Raw genomic sequence first — 20,114 nt, 5'->3', positions numbered from 1 at the left:
TTTAGTGGTGGGGATAGTGTGAGCAATACTAATGAGGCACGGAAATCGTTTCATTTGGACAAGTTTAGGTTGATTAGAGAAAACAAATGTGGATTGTTAAAGGCATATACTGATTATCTTGATAGTATTTAACAAAGTTACAGAGATGGTCAATGAGCGAAGTGTAACTGATGTGGTCGATATGGACTTTCAAAACATATTTGACAAGGTCCCCAAACATAGGAGTATCATCAGAATTTTAAGCGCATGAATTGAAGCATTTAATCAAAAAAATTATCAAATGAAAGAAACAGAGTAGCGGTGAAAAGCTTTTTTTTGGCCCGTGGGGAAATGTCTAGTGCAATTCTTCAGGATTATTGGAAGGCCATTTCATAATATATTATCGGTGACCTGAAGTCTATAGGGCATAATTTCCAAATATGCAGATGACAGGAATCTTAGAACCATAGTGAATTATGAGACTAAAAATAGACCAAGTAGATATATTTACGCTGGTATAAAACGCAGATAGGCAGCAGATAACATTTAATGCTAAGAAATGTGAGGCTTGATGTTTTTGTTTAGAAGAATGAGAAGATGCAATATAAATAACAAAGTTCAATTCTAAAAGGGAAACTAAAATATAGAGATTTGTGGGCATATGTCCACTATTGAAAATGACAGGGGAGGTTAGAAAGTGCTTGAAAAATATACAACTTTATAAATTACTAGACCAAGTAGACACAAGCCTCTTCTGCACTCCCTCCTCCCCCCCCCCCCTCTCCTCCCCCCCCCCTCTCCTCCTCTCCTCCCCCCCCCTCTCCTCCCTCCCCCCCCCTCTCCTCCCTCCCCCCCCTCTCCTCCCTCCCCCCCTCTCCTCCCTCCCCCCCCCCTCTCCTCCCCCCCCCTCTCCTCCCCCCCTCTCCTCCCCCCCTCTCCTCCCCCCCCTCTCCTCCCCCCCCTCTCCTCCCCCCCCTCTCCTCCCCTCCCCCCCCTCTCCTCCCCCCCCTCTCCTCCCCCCCCTCTCCTCCCCCCCCTCTCCTCCCCCCCCCCTCTCCTCCCCCCCCTCTCCTCCCCCCCCTCTCCTCCAGGAAGGAGGAAGTTAGTTATGTGGATAGCCCAGAGCAGCTTTGGTGGCTCTGTTTGAAGTGGAGGAAGTTGCGAAGGAACCCAATAGAGATATTAAAATCATGAAGAATATAGGATCAAAAAGAAATGGATATACAATGAAGGTGATAAGACAAAGTAACATGAAGAAAAAACTTCATTGGGGTTAAGGCCAGACAAGCATTGTTCAGAGTAGTAATGTAAATAGATTCACTTGGACCATTCATAAGGGAGTTGGTAAGTATCTGAAAGGAAATAATTTCTGGGGCTTTATGGTGGAGAGTAAGGAAACAAGACTAGTTAAATTGGAATGAATGACTTCTATGTTGTAACTATTCTGTGACCTGTTTGCGTCACTAAATATGAAAGTAATGAGATTCACTCAATGGTCTTTACAGATCCTGGCGAAATACCTTGAGAATCATGATACAAATCAGCTTCCAACAGCTCTTGGAGATCCTATAATGGTATGTCCCTTGATGACAGTGAGACATTTAGTAAATATGTACAGCACTGATTACCACCACTGATTATTTGAAAGGAATAAATGTGGCTAATGTATGGGTGCATTTTCCTATGCATTTGTGAAGGGTGGAATTGGCTTGGTAAAAGCAAATGCTCAGCATCACAGAGCGAGGAAGCTCCGAAGCAAATGTTCATTCTATATATTTCTGGTGCATCTAGATTTATTGCCTTGTAATGAGTAAAGGCCATATCACCATACAACTCTTGGGTCCTTCCACTGTGTATCAAGGCAACTAGTAATGAACCTTAATGTGTTTTTTAACAGAATAGCCCATGTCCCCAGATAATTAATTCAAAATGTACCATCCGGATCTTCACTCATGTGGCCTACAATTTATAAGTAGAGAAAAATATGACTATCAGAGTCCTGCGATTTAGGAATAGTCAGATAAGGAGCACATTGAAGTCAGCACCATGGGGACAATATTTAGGGACTTGGAGATACTGTAATAAATGTTTTGAAAATACTGTGTTAACATCCATGAAAATCTTGATTCAAACCAACTGAATTGATGCATTTGGATTCCTTATAGGAAATTCTTTGGGATCTTTTAAACCATCAGGAGGGTCCCCGGATCCGAGACCGTCTAAGTCATGGTGAACTAGATTTGAAGCTGTTTCCTAAAAAAATGGCCAGTCACATGATAGCACTGGCCATTGTTTTATTACATCGTTGCTGCAGAAATGGAAATGAAATAGCTATGGTAATCAGGTAATTTTTGCATTCACCACTTGTGTAGTTTAAATTGTGAACATTTGATGTGAACTGATGCATGCTTCATTGAATTTAGGAAAATGAATGCTTGAGGGTGATCATCAGTTCTACAAGTTCGTACTGCTCTCGGTTCCATCCTATCGGAAGACTTAAACAGCAGGTACTCTGTACATTTCTGTCCAATTTCTTAAATCAAAACTTGCAGTGGAATTTCTGTTCCTATTCCTAATGTGAAAGTCCTTTAAATGTTGCTTGACTTTTGCAGAACAGAATAATGGTGCACTGCCCTTGGGCAACAGCATGAGTTGTAATCTGTTTAATCCTAACTGTTGAAAGTGATTGATTTTCTAGAATATTGCTTTTGTGTAAAAAAAATTAAAGATCCAGTTCTTATTTTGCATATTATAAAATATATTTATAGGAAAAGCAGGGAGTAAACATTATTCATTGGACAACCGTTCCAATGTTGTTTTGCCTCCCACTATCTTCAGAGTAATTAAATGTGGCAATTCAAAATGCTCCAGATCTGTTCATTTTTCCATCCTATACTGGTCTATCTGACTCTTTTTCAATTTGTTTACAATGCTTCACAATACTGGTGTGGGTGTGCTCAATGTAATTCCTGAGTAAGAATTTCTTGTTTCGTGATTCCAGTCCCAAGTTATTAAAGGCAGCGAAACACACAATTTGGCCAAGTCTTGTGTGATGACAAATGAAGTTGGCTCGCTATTGAATGAACTGTTAATTGTGCAGTGTTAATTATTCAGCTACTTTCTCTTACAGCTTCGACATTGCGTTGGAAGCCTACGAAAATGGGATGAGATTCCCAGACCCTCAATAGAGCAGGTGTCTGAAAGACCATGGTAGGAAAATGAGTCAAATAACAACAATGCCAAGGAAAATGCTGCTGGAAGGTTGATAAATGGCTTGTAAGAACTTAGTGTGGCTGATTGTAAGGACAAGGAAAAGTCACAGGTTCAATTCTTGATCTATGCTGAGGTTTGCTGAATTTTATAGTCAGACTATAAAATAGTGTTTTTATTGCTTTCAATGGGGGAGGGGTGGGGACACCATCCACGTAGCCTCTGGGGAGGACAGGGGATACTGGATTTGCGCAAGGTCCTTTATTAATCTGTAAGCGAAGTCATATAACACGGATGCAGAACTCTCGTCTCAACTGAAGAAGGGTCCTGACCCGAAACGTCTCTCCAGAGATGCTGCTTGTCCCACTGAGTTACTCTAGCATTTTGTGTCTACCCTCGTCCAGACTGACCAAGCTGGTCCCACTTGCCTCTATTTTGCCGATATCCCTCAAAACCTTTCCAGTCCATGTATCTATGCAAGTGTCTTTTTTAAAATGGTGCTATTATACCCGCTTTTTACCTTTTCTTTTCGCAGTTCGTTCCATATACACACCAACATCTGTGCAGTTTTTTAAATGAAACTCTTCATAACTTAGTCATACATTTTATGACCATTGTTCTTTTATTCAATACCAAGAGAATTGGGATGTGTAAGGAAAAAGCAAAATAGAAAAAACAAAACAAAACAATTTTTTCTTTGTTGTAAAAAGTATTTCTGTTCAATAATCTTTCTATAATAGTCGAATATTCTCATGATAGGCCTGACATTGTACATGTAGTCCAAGAACTACAGACTGTTGGAAATAATAGTAGTTTTTCACACGTGAATGTAGCGCAACGCGTATGCGCATTTGGCGTGCATACATTTTTTTGCTGATAAGTTGCATTACGCGCCATATTATGAATTTTGACAACAACATTCTGAATTTGTAAAATCAAATGTTGGGAGGTCTGTCTGTGTACAAATGTTACTCCTCAGGTCCCTCTTTAAATCTTTCCCTTCTCGCCTTAAGCCTCTAGTTTTAGACTCCTTTACAATGGGAATGGGTTAAATAACCCTGCCGTTCAATCAGCAGACCGAAGAATTGACTCTTCATTCTGTACTGACCAGACGGATCCATTGGATGGATTCTGGCCAGTTAACTTCATGCAGCCTACTGGTTACTTCAACTTTCCTGGGATAATATAACCATTTCTATTCATCGTGTTGAAACTTGTAAATCTGGATACTGAATTGTGCTAAATTGACATTTCCACCACAGCCAAAGAGCCTGCTGGATGTGTAGGCCTCCAGGTTCACATTCTGGGAAAGGTTTGTTATTGCTGTGGTGGGGTGAGGTGCGTGATGCATGGAGAGATTGTTTCCAAGGTTTACCATATTGATTCCTGGGTTGTCAGGTTCTCATTTGTGGTGATAATAGGTAGACCAGGCTTGTACTTCCTTATTTCCTTGCTCATTCAGAAAATAGTGAGTTTTCAGGGTGCTGCTGCCAAGAGGGTTGTGGCAGCACTGTCTCTGAGTACATTTAGGACAAGACCATTACTATTTTGGATATTAAGAGATTCAAGGAATGTGAGGTTAGTGCAAGAAAGCGATGCTTAAAAAAATTATCCATGTCATTGAATGGAGGTAGTATCCTTTGCAGAGGAAAATAAACAAGTCAGAGAACAGTAACTGTATACATTTGGATAGGTACAAGATAAATGAGGTTCAGCAGGATTTGGGCCAAAAGTTTGCTGATTGTCAAGGACATGTTGGGCTGAAGGGTCTGTTTCCATGCTGTACAATTCTATAAAAAACTCTGTTGTCAGAGGAAATAAGTATAATGTTCATGCAAAATAAATATGACAAATGTGTTGATTATAATATTTAAGGGGGACTATTTATTGCCTTTTAAATTAATGTTGAGCCAAACAAATTGAAGATGACAACATTTTTTTTCTCCACGTTACTGCAGGTCTGAGTACTGGAGTCAAAGAACACTAGCTACCTCTGACTGTCTCATGGAGGAAATTGTTTCATACATAGTAAAACGGCTACAGCCAGTCTACAATGAAGAATTGAATACGTCACAATTGTTAGCTGAGGAGTAAGTATCATGTCTCTAGGATTTGCCAGTTTCACTGTGATTGTTTACAACACATTGATACGAGTTTGAAATAAGTTTGGTGGCATGCACACTGCAGACCCAGTGGTGTAAAGTTAATCAAAACATAGGAGTGAGACATTCAGATTGATTTGTAATTCGTAAATGGTGTTTGATAAATTTGTTGTTTTTTTTAGGTTAGTGAGCAAGCAGGGTGGATAAAAGGGAACTAATAGACTTGGGGTGCATTAGATTTCCAGAAGACATTTGTTAAGGTGCTCCAGAAAAGGTTATTGCATAGGTTAAGAGTGCATGGAGTTGGTGATAATGTATCAGTATCGTGAAGGAAGTAACCGACTAACAGAAAATGAAGTCTGGATAAATGGATTTTTGGATTGTTAGTAACAAGTGGGGTAAGACAAGGATCAGTTCTGGGACCTCAACGGTGTATAATATGTATTAATGACTTGGATGAAGGAATCAAGTGTACTCTAGCCAAATTTGATACAAAAGTGTGCAGATTAGTAAATTTGCGGATTATATTAAAATTGGCAGTGCAGTGGACAGTGAAGAATGGAATCTTGATAACTGGGCTAATGGGCAGAGGAATGGCAGATGGTGTTTAATTCAGATAAATGAGAGGTGTTGGATTTTTCTAGGAAAAACCAGGGCAGGCACAGATAAATGGAACTAGCTTGGTTAGATAACTATGTCAGCCAAAGGGCTTGATTCTGTGACGTATAGCTCTATGACTACAGCTCTATGACCTTAAGGGTGAGGCGAACACAGACTAATCAGTAATGATGAATAACAGTTGGATGATGGAGCATGCTGTGGGAAAATCTGACATTCACTTTGAAGGGAAAAATAAAAATGAATATAAATATTAATTAAATGGCGTAGGATTATAAAATATAGCACAGAGGGATCAGGCATTCCAAGTATATGAAACACAAAGGTTGGTATCATCTTTTTGAATGGCAGAGCAGGCTCAAAGGACCAAGGACCGCCTTCCTAAAGGATCATTCAGCTTCACAAGCCTGTTCAGCAGTTATAGAAACATAGAAAATAGGTGCAGGAGGAGGCCATTTGGCCCTTCGAGCCAGCACCGCCATTCATTGTGATCATGGCTGATCATCTACAATCAGTAACCTGTGCCTGCCTTCTCCCCATATCCCTTGATTCCACTAGCCCCTAGAGCTCTATCTAACTCTTTTAAATTCATCCAGTGAATTGGCTTCCACTGCCTTTCATTGGCAGAGAATTCCACAAATTCACAACTCTCTGGGTGAAAAAGTTTCTTCTCACCTCAGTTTTAAATGGCCTCCCCTTTATTCTTAGACTGTCCCCTGGTTCTGGACTCCTCCAACATTGGGAACATTTTTCCTGCATCTATCTTGTCTAGTCCTTTTATAATTTTATACGTCTCTATAAGATCCCCTCTCATCCTTCTAAACTCCAGTGAATACAAGCCTAGTCTTTCCAATCTTTCCTCATATGACAGTCCCTCCATCCCAGGGATTAACCTCGTGAACCTATGCTGCACTGCCTCAATAGCAAGGATGTCCTTCCTCAAATTAGGAGACCAAAACTGCACACAATACTCCAAATGTTGTCTCACCAGGACCCTAAACTGCAGAAGGACTTATTTACTCCTGTACTCAAATCCTCTCGTTACAAAGGCCAACATGCCATTAGCTTTCTTCACTGCCTACTGTACCTGCATGCTTACTTTCAGTGACTGGTGTACAAGGACACCAAGGTCTCGTTGCACTTCCCCTTTACCTAATCTGACACCATTGAGATAATAATCTGCCTCCTTATTTTTGCCGCCATAGTGGATAATCTCACATTTATCTACATTATACTGCATCTGCCATGTATCTGTCCACTCACTCAACCTGTCCAAGTCACACTGCAACCTCCTAACATCCTGTTCGCAGTTCACACTGCCACCCAGCTTTGTGTCATCCGCAAACTTGCTAGTGTTACTTCTAATTCCATCATAGACAATAGGTGCAGGAGTAGGCCATTCGGCCCTTCGAGCCAGCACCGCCATTCAATGTGATCATGGCTGATCATTCTCAATCAGTACCCCGTTCCTGCTTTCTCCCCATACCCCCTGACTCCGCTATCCTTAAGAGCTCTATCTAGCTCTCTCTTGAATCCTTCTAAATTCCAGTGTATACAAGCCTAGTCGCTCCAGTCTTTCAACATATGACAGTCCCGCCATTCCGGGAATTAACCTAGTAAACCTACGCTGCACGCCCTCAATAGCAAGAATATCCTTCCTCAAATTTGGAGACCAAAACTACACACAGTACTCCAGGTGCGGTCTCACTAGGGCCCAGTACAACTGCAGAAGGACCTCTTTGCTCCTATACTCAACTCCTCTTGTTATGAAGGCCAACATTCCATTGGCTTTCTTCACTGCCTGCTGTACCTGCATGCTTCCTTTCAGTGACTGATGCACTAGGACACCCAGATCACGTTGTACGTCCCCTTTTCCTAACTTGACACCATTCAGATAATAATCTGCCTTCCTATTCTTACCACCAAAGTGAATAACCTCACACTTATCCACATTAAACTGCATCTGCCAAGCATCCGCCCACTAACACAACCTGTCCAAGTCACCCTGCAACCTCATAGCATCTTCCTCACAGTTCACAATGCCACCCAGCTTTGTATCATCTGCAAATTTGTTAATGGTACTTTTAATCCCTTCATCCAAGTCATTGATGTATATTGTAAATAGCTGCGGTCCCAACACCGAGGCTTGCGGTACCCCACTAGTCACTTCCTGCCATTCTGAAAGGGACCCATTTATCCCCACTCTTTCTGTCTGTCAACCAACTTTCTATCCATGTCAGTACCCTACCTCCAATACCATGTGCTCTAATTTTGCCCACCAATCTCCTATGTGGGACCTTGTCGAAGGCTTTCTGAAAGTCGGGGTACACCACATCCACCGGCTCTCCCCTGTCAATTTTCCTAGTTACATCCTCAAAAAATTCCAGTAGATTAGTCAAGCATGATTTCCCCTTCGTAAATCCATGCTGACTCGGAACGATCCTGTTATTGCTATCCAAATGCTCCGCAATTTCGTCTTTTAAAATTGACTCCAGCATCTTCCCCACCATTGATGTCAGACTAACTGGTCCATAATTTCCCGTTTTCTCTCTCCCTCCTTTCTTGAAAAGTGGGATAACATTAGCTACCCTCCAATCCACAGGAACTGACCCGGAATCTATAGAACATTGGAAAATAATCACTAATGCGTCCACAATTTCTAGAGCCACCTCCTTAAGCACCCTGGGATGCAGACCATCAGGCCCTGGGGATTTATCAGCCTTGAGTCCCATCAGTCTACCCAAAACTTTTTCCTGCCTAATGTGGATTTCCTCCAGTTCCTCTGTCACCCTAGGATCTCTGGCCACTAGAACATCTGGGAGATTGTTTGTATCCTCCTTAGTGAAGATAGATCCAAAGTACCGGTTCAACTCGTCTGCCATTTCCTTGTTCCCCATAATAAATTCCCCTGCTTCTGTCTTCAAGGGACCCACATTTGCCTTGACTATTTTTTTCCTCTTTACATACCTAAAAAAGCTTTTACTATCCTCCTTTATATTATTGGCTAGTTTACCCTCGTACCTCATCTTTTCTCCCCGTATTGCCTTTTTAGTTATCTTCTGTTGCTCTTTAAAAGAGTCCCAATCCTCTGGCTTCCCACTCTGCTTTGCTATGTTATACTTCTTCCCTTTTATTTTTATGCTGTCCCTGACTTCCCTTGTCAGCCACGGGTGCCTCTTACTCCCCTTAGAATCTTTCCTCCTCTTTGGGATAAATTGATCCTGCAACATCTGCATTATTCCCAGGAATACCTGCCATTGCTGTTCCACAGTCTTCCCTGCTAGGGCCTCCTTCCAGTCAATTTTGGCCAGCTCCTGCCTCATGCCTCTGTAATCCCCTTTGCTATACTGTAATACTGACACCTCCGATTTTCCCTTCTCCCTCTCAATTTGTAGAGTAAAACTTATCATATTGTGGTCACTGCCTCCTAATGGCTCATTTACCTCGAGTCCCCTTATTAGGGCAGGTTCATTACATAACACTAAATCCAGAATTGCCTTCTCCCTGGTAGGCTCCAGTACAAGCTGTTCTAAGAATCCATCTCGGAGACACTCCACAAACTCTCTTTCCTGGGGTCCATTACCAACCTGATTTTCCCAGTCTACCTGCATGTTGAAATCTCCCATGACCACCGTAGCATTACATTTGTGACATGCCAATTTTAGCTCCTGATTCAACTTGCACTCTATGTCGAGGCTACTGTTTGGGGGCCTGTAGATGACTCCCATTAGGGTCTTTTTACCCTTACAATTCCTCATCTCTATCCATACTGATTCTACATCTCCTGATTCTATGTCACTCCTTGCAAGGGAGTGAATATCATTCCTTACCAACAGAGCTACCCCGCCCCCTCTCCCCACCTGCCTGTTTTTTCTGTACGTTGTGTACCCCTGAATATTCAGCTCCCAGCCCTGGTCCTCTTGTAGCCATGTCTCAGTGATTCCCACAACATCATACTTGCCAATGTCTAACTGAGCCTCAAGCTCATCCACTTTATTTTTTATACTTCGCGCATTTAAATACAACAATTTAACTTCGGTATTTACCTCCCCTCTCACATCGGTCACAATTGGCCCTGACCTTACTCTCATATCCCTTCTAGAACTTCCCTTCCCATTCATTCGAGAGTCCTTTACAGTTTCTCCTGTATCCGCTTCCCCTTTAACTCCACCTCCATATTCCCAGTTTGTCAATCCCTCCCCCCCACTACTTAGTTTAAAGCCACACTTGTAGCACTAGCAAACCTACCTGCCAGAATGTTGGTCCCCCCGCTGTTAAGGTGCAACCCGTCCCTTTTGTACAGGTCACCCCTACCCCAGAAGAGATCTCAGTGGTCCAGAAATCTAAATCCCTGCTCCCTGCACCAGCCCCTCAGCCATACATTCATATCCCCGATCTCTCTGTTCCTGCCCTCACCAGCACGAGGTACAGGCAGCAGTCCAGAGATAACCACCCTCGACTTCCTACTTCTCAGTCTTCTTCCTAACTCCCTAAACTCACGCTGCAGTATCTCCTTCCTCTTCCTCCCGACATCGTTCGTGCCCACGTGCACAACTACTTCCGGTTGATCACCTTCCCTCGCTAGGATGTTCTGAAGCCGCTCCGTGATGTCTTGAACCCTGGCACCAGGGAGGCAACAGACCATCCTCGACTCCCGCCTGCCGCCACAGAATCTACTGTCTGTACCTCGGACAATGGAGTCTCCCACTACTATGGCTCTTCCTGACTTCGGTCTCGCCAGTCGAGTTTCCTTGCCTGGGTTAGAACCGCCAACACGACTGCCGCTCGGACTGGAAGCGTCTTCTGCCCCAACAGTTGCCAATAGGGTGTACTTGTTTGCAATAGGCACAGCCCCTGGGGTTTCCTGTAGTCCACGTTTGCTTCCCCCTGAAACGGTCTCCCACCTTCCCTTAATCATCCAAATCATTAATATATATTGTAAATAGATGCGGCCCCAGCACCGAGCCTTGCGGCACTCCATTCTCCACTGCCTGCCATTCTGAAAAGGACCCGTTTATTCCTACTCTTTGCTTCCTGTCTGCCAACCAATTCTCTATCCATGTCAATACCCTACCCCCAATACCATGTGCTCTAATTTTGGTCTCACCAGGGACCAACTGCACACAACTGTAGAAGGAGAGTAGGGTCTCGACCAGAAACGTCACCCATTCCTTCTCGCCAAAGATGCTGCCTGACCCGCTGTGTTACCCCAGCATTTTGAGTCTACCTGCAGAAGGACCTCGTTGCTCCTATACTCAAATCCTCTCGTTATGAAGGTCAACATGCCATTAGCTTTCTTCACTGCCTGCTGTACCTGCATGCTTACTTTCAGTGACCGGTGTACAAGGACACCCAGGTCTTGTTACACTTCCCCTTTACCTAATCTGACACCATTGAGATAATAATGGTAATAGTATTCTTGAGATAATATTCTTTTAATGCTCGCTCCAGATAACACAAAATTCTTTGAATTTTCATTTCACCTCATCACAATAGGTGAAATATCCGTCTTTAGCATTTGAAATTCTCTGCAGTCTTCTCACTGCTTGTGTCAATAACTCCTTCACCTCTATCTCACTCAAATCTCTGTTTCTAACTCTGCTTATACATTCCTATTTCCCATCACTCTACCACTCCATATTTGCTTCAACTGTCTTATCTCAGGAAAATCTGCACAATTGGCAAGTATTTAGTCAGTAGCACTGACATCTTTTTACCTGTTTGATATAAACTTTTTTTCAGCGACCTTCCTGAGAGGTGCCTCGAATATTCTCTACAATGTTAAAGATGCTGTATAAATGAGAGTTTGTAATGTTATATCTTTCCCAAGCTCTTGTTCTGTGCATTATCTTTACTGGGGATGGCTCTTCCCATGACAGGCAACTCAACCTGGTAATTAAACTGCTGGCCAACTCCATAAGCACTTTGTATTCTCCTCGGACTCTTCTGGAAGTGGTGGCTCTGCTGAGGAAGGTGGCCTTCCATTGCCTGACTGTTTCCGAGCAAGTCACGAACAGTGCTGCAACCCGCCAACAACAGTGGTTGAGCAAATCACTGCACTCACGCCAGAGGCAAAATTATCTTCGGATGTTGGTGAGGTGAGAGTTTCCTGCTTTGTCTGCAAAACCGTTTGATCTGTTGCAATTAAATAGCTGAGAAATTGTGAGGTTGTTTTCTTGAAATTGGACTCCCACCACCCCGAGCACTATTTATGAATAGTCCAGCACTAAAGCCAAAACCTAGATGAATAGTATTTTTTGATGAAGGTAACATCTTTTCATCTCCCCCTTTATACATACAAAAAAATATTGTATTTGACTTCCTGCATCATATTTACATAATTTCAACATTGTGATTTCAACACAAGAACTGAATGTTTGTAAATAAAGTTCTGATTGTCAGGACATTTCTAAGGAGATTGCAACAATCACAAACTACTCCCTGAATGCACTTACAAGGTTACCCCCTTGCAAATAGTGTGATCATAATCTCCACTCAAATAGCAAGCCCCCACTCAAAACAGCCTGCAGTTCCAATTGAGCAGGTTTACTTGAAAGGATGGACTGCATATTTCTTTGTTGCCTACATAACTCAAATGTTTCTCCTTTTTTTAATATTTTACGTCTCAAGATGTATGCTTTGTTGGCAAAACCAGCATTTAATGCATCTCATTCTTTCCCCTCAAATGTAGAAAAAATCAGCCTTGAATCACTGCACACATTCCAGCACGTGCTCCCTCATTCAGGAACTGAGGATCATGACCTAGCAACTATGAAGAGAGTGATATTTTCAAGTCAGGATGTTATGAATATAGCAATTCTATTGTGCTACAAAATGTTGATTGTACTCAAACAGTCAAAATTAGATACTGTTGTTTTACAGTGTTCAGTATTTGCACTCCGTCTTCAGCCTAATTACGCTACTAGTAACAGTGGAAATGCTCAAAGCACAAATAATAAGTGAAATGGATTCTTCTGAAAGCCACAGTTATTTGAAGTAAGTACATCAGTCAATGTTACCAATTGCATCAACACTGGTTTAGTTTAGAGATACAGCATAGAAACAGGCCCTTTGGCCCATTGAGGCTGTGCTTACCAGCGATCACCCATATGCTAGTTCTACCCTACACATTGGGGAAAATGTACATAAGTCAATTAGCCTACAAACCTGCATGTCTTTGGAATGTGGGAGGAAATGCAGTCAGCCACAGATTGAATGTACAAACTCCGTACAGACAGCACCCGTAGTCAGGATTGAACCTAGGTCTCTGTCACTGTAAAGCAGCAACTCTACTGCTGCTCCACTGTGCTACCCTTTGGTATTTCGTATAAGAGGTTGCGGATAAGTACCCCAAATATTTTGATGATTGTTGTATCAAAATGCAAATTGATATTGAGACCATTGCGATGCAACAAATGGGAAGTATAGTTGGGAATAAATAAAAAGCTACAGATAATTAACTTTTTAATTTCTTTGTCAGATGTTATCTGGATAGACTGTAAAGGGTTATTTGCCTTGGAACAGAAGAGGTCACAAGTAACTCTAATTGAGTGTCAGAGAAATCAATCGAGTACTTGGACTTATGGAGCGAGACTTTGTTACGTGATATCACAGAGGAACTGCCCCAGGAGACAGTTCCTTCAGAGTACACACTATCTGTAGGACAGGGTGTATCTGCTGCCGAACAAACAAGTGTATGTGCAGACTAGCACATATCTTAGTTCCTTAAACGGTTTAGTCAGGGAGTTGCGATTTTATCAAAACTGCCTCAATTACATTACTCAAACCCATACATAGGCGCTGTTGGTTTTGCAGATAACAGATAATAACATCACGCACAAAGAAACAGATATCTGCGCACAATGCTCCCATCATTCAGCCAAGGCTTTCCTAAGAACACCCAGAGAGTTGCGAATTTGTGGAATTCTCTGCTACAGAAGGCAGTGGAGGCCAATTCACCGGATGAATTTAAAAGAGAGTTAGATAGAGCTCTTGGGGCTAGTGGAATCAAGGGGTATGGGGAGGGCAGGCACGGGTTACTGATTGTGGATGATCAGCCATGATCACAATAAACGGCCTCCTCCTGCACCTATTTTCTATGTTTCTATGTAATACGGCATCTTTAGTTTTGCAATACATGTCAACAAGCAGAACAATTAAAGTTTAGCAAAATTCTCTCACATTGAGGTTATGAAAATAAAGGGTATAATCAGAGTAGAAATGTAAGAACAGTAGAGAACAGGGTAGAGTGACAAGGATAAACACATTTTAATGGAGCCAAAATCTTGCATCTGGATTGCACTACCAGGAAGAGTATTGGAAGCAAGTGGAATTTCTGCTGTTTCACTGCTCCAGGGGCTAGGGTTCAATCCTGACCATAAGTGCTGGCTGTGTGGAGTTGCGTATTCTCCCTGTGAATGTGGGTTTTCCTGTTTCGTTTCACATCCCAAAGATGTGCCGGTGGGTTAATCGGCCAGTGTGAAATACCTATTTGCATACATATGGGGCAAAATAATGACAGGTCATCATCGAGCATGATTGCAGAGCTACAAGGGAATAAAGAGGGTGAATGGGATTGGTAGAATTGCTCTGTAGCACCGACTGTGGATGCATATTATTTTCAAGATTGACCAAGTGAATTGGATAGCATTGTGCCAAGATAAACCATGGCATTGAATAGTGGAACAGTCTCAAGGGCTATTTCTGCTTCTAGTTCTCACAAGATAACCTGAGAGGACCTAAGAAAGTACTCAAGTGTCTTCTCCTTGAACTTGCTTCAGGTGAAACAAATTCATGTATGTTATAACTAAAATACAGGTAACCATTTAGCTGTTCTTGCTGAAGAACAATCAAGTTGGCCTCGCTCTCCCCACAGTGTTGGAAATTACTTTTTTAGTATGACCCATTGATGACGTGGACATGTGTATTGCATGTTGATGATTTGGAGGGAAATTGGTGAATTTTTTTCCAGATTTTGTCGGGAAGCAGTCAACTTTCTTTTTTCACTGACTTGCTGTTTCACGCTCTCTGTAACCTAAAAGATGAGGAAATTATAAGGAGAAAAGGAAAAATAAGCAGCATTCTATACAGTTTTAAAATGTCTGTTAATATTGCTCTCTGCGATACTTATACTTCTGGCAGAGTAAGGATACTTTATCAGAAGAATAATTTTTTTTGCAGCAAGACTACTAGGAAGTTCCAGTTGGGTTGTCAACTGGACGACAACTCTCTTCCACCTACTGTGATTGGTAGAAGGCTACCATCAGCAGTTGTGGTGTCAACTGCTTGAACCCTAAGCTTATCCTCTTATATGAAGGACCTCATAAATTCCTTTCTTATGCTAACTGTGCACAAAGTTTTAAAATCTGCTCCCTAAGATCCATTCATCCACTCTGGTTAAACCACTAGTCAATTAGATCAAATATGTTCAATAAAGCATAAAAATTAGAAATCTTTCGCTGCAACAAATTCTGAGCAGACATGAACACTTCAACATACATAGTCATAGATACAGCACAAAAGCAGGGCCTTTGGCCCACTCAGTTCACGCTGAGCATCAAGCACCTGTTTTTTTTTAACATAAATCCTATCCTATGCTATTTATCCTCCTTGAATTCTCAGCAACTCTCCCCAGATTCTACCACTCACCTATACATAAGGGTCGATTTACAGTGTTCAATCAAATAACTAACCTGGATGTTTTTGGAAGGGAGGAAACTGGAGCACCTGGAGTAAAATTGCATGGTTACATGGAGAATGTATAAACTCACACAGGCAGCTGATGTCAGGATTAAACCCTAGTCTCTGGAACTTTGAGGAAATGGCTGTACTTGCTGCACCACTGTATCATCTTGATGATGCTATACATGATTTGATTGAATGATTATAATTTTTACCTCTTTGTATTAAATCCTACATTTTCACTTGCAGATTCTTGAAGTCCTTGGTGCAGTATGTAGAAAATATGGTGACCTACACAAGCCCAGAGAAAAATAAATGGGATGAAACATGGGACCTGACTGAAAAGATGCTACTAAAAGTTAAACAGTTCTTAGCAACCAGTTGTTAATGGAATATCAAGCTAGGCGACATGAGTGTGGTTGGGAGTATTTGATCTTTATCTAAAATAGTTATGTACTTTTAAAATTTTACTCATCATTGTAGTCCTGGAGAATGTAGGTTTATGTGTGTGAGCAAGGATTATGATATATTTTATTGAGGAGATCAATGCAATCGTGCTCAATTCACTCCAAGTACATTCTAAGCATTGATCAGGTAAAGGGTCCTGAGAACATGATCCTAACTGGTCTTAGACAATAGGTGCAGGAGTAGGCCATTCGGCCCTTCGAGCCAGCACCGCCATTCAATGTGATCATGGCTGATCATTCTCAATCAGTACCCCGTTCCTGCCTTCTCCCCATACCCCATAACTCCGCAATCCTTAAGAGCTCTATCTATGCATTCAGAGAATTGACCTCCACTGCCTTCTGAGGCAGAGAATTCCACAGATTCACAACTCTCTGACTGAAAAAGTTTTTCCTCATCTCCGTTCTAAATGGCCTACCCCTTATTCTTAAACTGTGGCCCCTTGTTCTGGACTCCCCCAACATTGGGAACATGTTTCCTGCCTCTAACGTGTCCAACCCCTTAATAATCTTATACGTTTCGATAAGATCCCCTCTCATCCTTCTAAATTCCAGTGCATAGAAGCCTAGTCACTCCAGTCTTTCAACATATTACAGTCCCGCCATTCCGGGAATTAACCTAGTAAACTTACGCTGCACGCCCTCAATAGCAAGAATATCCTTCCTCAAATTTGGAGACCAAAACTGCACACAGTACTCCAGGTACGGTCTCACTAAGGCCCTGTACAACTGCAGAAGGACCTCTTTGCTCCTATACTCAACTCCTCTTGTTATGAAGGCCAATATTCCATTGGCTTTCTTCACTGCCTGCTGTACCTGCATGCTTCCTTTCAGTGACTGATGCACTAGGACACCCAGATCACGTTGTACATCCCCTTTTCCTAACTTGACACCATTCAGATAATAATCTGCCTTCCTATTCTTACCACCAAAGTGGATAACCTCACACTTATCCATATTAAACTGCATCTGCCACGCATCCGCCCACTCACACAACTTGTCCAAGTCACCCTGCAACCTCATAGCATCTTGCACAAGAGGAGCTAATTCAGAAAGAATTTTAGATCAGATCTACATAGATACATAGACAATAGGTGCAGGAGTAGGCCATTCGTCCCTTCGAGCCAGCACTACCATTCAATGTGATCATGGCTGATCATCTAAAATTTACCCACTTCCTGCCTTCTCCCCATATTGATTCCGTTAGCCCGAAGTGCTCTATCTAACTCTCTTTTGAATGCATCCAGTGAATCGGCCTCCACTGTCTTCTGTGGCAGAGAATTCAACAAATTCACAACTCTGTGTGTAAAAGTTTTTCCTCATCTCAGTTCTAAATGGCCTACCCCTTATTCTTAAACTGTGGCCCCTGATTCTGGACTCTCCCAACTTCGGGAACATGTTTTCTGCATCTAACGTGTCCAATCCCTTAATAATTTTATATGTTTCTATAAGATCCCCTCTCATCCTTCTAAATTCCAGTGAATACAAGCCCAGTCGCTCCATTCTTTCATCATATAACAGTCCCGCCATCCCGGGAATTAACCTCGTGAACCTACGCTGCACTCCCTCAATAGCAAGAATGTCCTTCCTCAAATTAGGAGACCAAAACGGCACACAATAAGTATAAGAAAATAACTGCAGATTGGCAAAAAAAATAAAAATAAACAATGTATAGACTTGTATTGTATACTAGGGTTCTGCTAGAGGTTGCTAGGGGTTCCACGAGAAATCCCTCGCGCCCTGGAAGTCTCCCCGAACATGTGGCACCTAGGCTGGGCAAGGCAGCCAATCTCGACCTCATCGGGCCACTTGGTGGGTTGAATTTGTAACCTGCGGCTGGGGCTCTGGAACTCCAGCCCAGCTGGAGCCAGCAAATCTATCCCCATAGCCATCTTTCTTGGACGGTTGGATAAACCAGCAAAGCTCTGTAACCAAGAGTGCCAGAAAATCAGTGGTGGAACTGTAATGAGTAAATATTAAATTTAAGTGCAAGATTATATAACTAAATTAATTAAGACAGGGTTAAAATATAAAACACAGCAGAAAAGCCAATTACCACGTTTTTGAGCTGATTATCAATTAATGTGCGAATTTACTTAAATGTTATTAGTATACAGTGACATATTCACATTATTTTGTAATGTCTGTTTTTACTTTGAAATGCACTAAAAGAGGCTTGAAACTGGTAATTTTGTGTGTAAATTTTCAAAAAATTCCCAATTTTTTTACCCCAGCTGTACGCCTCACGCAATCGCTCGGCTTTTTTTTTTTAAACCTCGCTCACATGCCTGGTATATTGTAAATAGCTGCGGTCCCAGGACCGAGCCTTGCGGCACCCTACTAGTCACTGCCTGCCATTCTGAAAGGGACCCGTTAATCCCTACTCTTTGTTTCCTGTCTGCCAACCAATTTTTTATCCATGCCAATACCATGTGCTCTTACTTTGCCCACTAATCTCCTGTGTGGGACCTTATCAAAGGCTTTCTGAAACTCCAGGTACACTACATCCACTGGCTCTCCCATGTGCATTTAACTTGTTACATCCTTGAAAAATTCCAGAGGATTTGTCAAGCATGATTTCCCCTGTAAATCCATGCTGGTAGCCGATTCCGTAACTGCTATCCAAATGCGCCGCTATTACATCTTTAATAATCGACTCCAAATTCTTCCCCACCACTGATGTCAGGCTAACTCGTCTATAATTTGCTGCTTTCTCTCTCCCTTTCTTGAAAAGTGGGATAACATTAGCTACCATCCAATCCACAGGACTGATCCAGAATCTGTAGAACATTGGATTACTATTGGGACTGCCTGATTAAAATGGCATGGATAGTCACTGGAATAACGGGTTATGGGGAGCCTTAGAACTTGCATCCTAATGAAATGGGTTAATTTAGGAAAAAATAAGAGGGTAAAAATAATGTTACAATTTGAATTTGAATTATTTGTAAATAAATTGGGTAAAGGTAGATTTCTGTGAATATAGGACATTGGCGAGCAGCTGAGACATGCATTCAACACACAGAGTGATTTTCTGGTGTCTCTGTATAGTCACGTTGGTGACTTTGTAGATTTAATGAATTCCAATGTATTTCTTGCGGGATGTCAGGGACACTGCTGGTGCCTCTGACAACTACACCTACGGAAATTGTGTCCAGATGCAGCTCCTGAAGGACCGCATCAGGGAACTGGAGCAGCAGCTGGATGACCTCAGGACCATCCGGGAAAACGAGTGCTTCCTGGACAGGACCTACAGTGAGGTCGTCACACCGAGGGTACAGGAAGACCAAAGGTGGGTGACGACAAGGGAAGTAAATGTGGAATGCAGGAAACCTACGTGGCTCTATCTCTTGAAAATGGGTACACCCTCTTGGGAACTGTCGGGACGGACAAAACTTCGTTTGAGTAGTAGCTAGGGCGGTGACTCCAAACCTGGCACTGAGATCAATGGGAAAGAGTGACATCAGGCAGAGCCACAGTGGTGGGCGACTCGATAGGGGTGCGGACAGGAGATTCTGCGGCAGCAATCAAAATGCCAGGATGGTATGCTGCCTCCCTGGTGCCAGGATGTCTCGGAGTGGCTGCATGTCATCCTCAAGAGGTGAGGGGAGCAGCCGGAAGTTATCGTGCATGTTGGCACAAACGATATAGGTAAGAAGAGAAAGGAGGTTCTGTAAATGAGTTTAGGGAATTAGGTAAAAGGCTGAAAAGTAGGACCTCCAGGATAGTTATCTCTGGTTTGCTTCCAGTACCTTGCACGAGTGAGAGTAAGAACAGAAAGATAGGAGAGATGAATGTGGCTGAGGAATTGGTGCGGGGAGCAGGGATTTAGATTTCTGGATCATTGTGATCTCTTCTGGAGCAGGGGTGTCCTGTACAAAAGGGACGGGTTGCACTTTAACTGGAGGGGTACCAACATCCTGGCAGGCTGGTTTGCTAAGTACTACACGGGTAGATTTAAACTAGATTGGCAGGGGGGTGGGATCTCGTACAGGACAGAGGCAGGTGAAAGTGACATCTCGGAATGATTCCACAGATCAGGAATCAATGGAATTCTCTG

General features: G+C 42.5%; 1 protein-coding gene across 7 annotated transcripts in view; it reads left to right on the top strand.

Moving 5' to 3' along the window:
• Nucleotides 1-18,924, top strand: part of LOC144596707 (endoplasmic reticulum membrane-associated RNA degradation protein-like) — a 48,495-nt gene extending 29,571 nt beyond the window's left edge. For all 7 annotated transcript variants that reach the window (XM_078405404.1, XM_078405400.1, XM_078405406.1 and 4 more), the window contains 8 exons: nucleotides 1,485-1,553; nucleotides 2,145-2,315; nucleotides 2,403-2,486; nucleotides 3,110-3,189; nucleotides 5,148-5,279; nucleotides 11,789-12,007; nucleotides 12,792-12,905; nucleotides 15,840-18,924. In XM_078405404.1, coding sequence (XP_078261530.1) covers nucleotides 1,485-1,553; nucleotides 2,145-2,315; nucleotides 2,403-2,486; nucleotides 3,110-3,189; nucleotides 5,148-5,279; nucleotides 11,789-12,007; nucleotides 12,792-12,905; nucleotides 15,840-15,978 — 1,008 coding nt within the window. In that variant the 3' untranslated portion in view covers nucleotides 15,979-18,924. The remainder of the gene's footprint in view (nucleotides 1-1,484; nucleotides 1,554-2,144; nucleotides 2,316-2,402; nucleotides 2,487-3,109; nucleotides 3,190-5,147; nucleotides 5,280-11,788; nucleotides 12,008-12,791; nucleotides 12,906-15,839) is intronic.
• Nucleotides 18,925-20,114: the final 1,190 nt, after the last annotated feature.

Source organism: Rhinoraja longicauda, chromosome 9 (genome assembly GCF_053455715.1).
Source record: "Rhinoraja longicauda isolate Sanriku21f chromosome 9, sRhiLon1.1, whole genome shotgun sequence".
Lineage (NCBI taxonomy): Eukaryota > Metazoa > Chordata > Chondrichthyes > Rajiformes > Arhynchobatidae > Rhinoraja > Rhinoraja longicauda.
The sequence above is the reverse complement of the archived record's forward strand: the minus strand, read 5'-3'. Positions and strand labels throughout refer to the sequence as shown.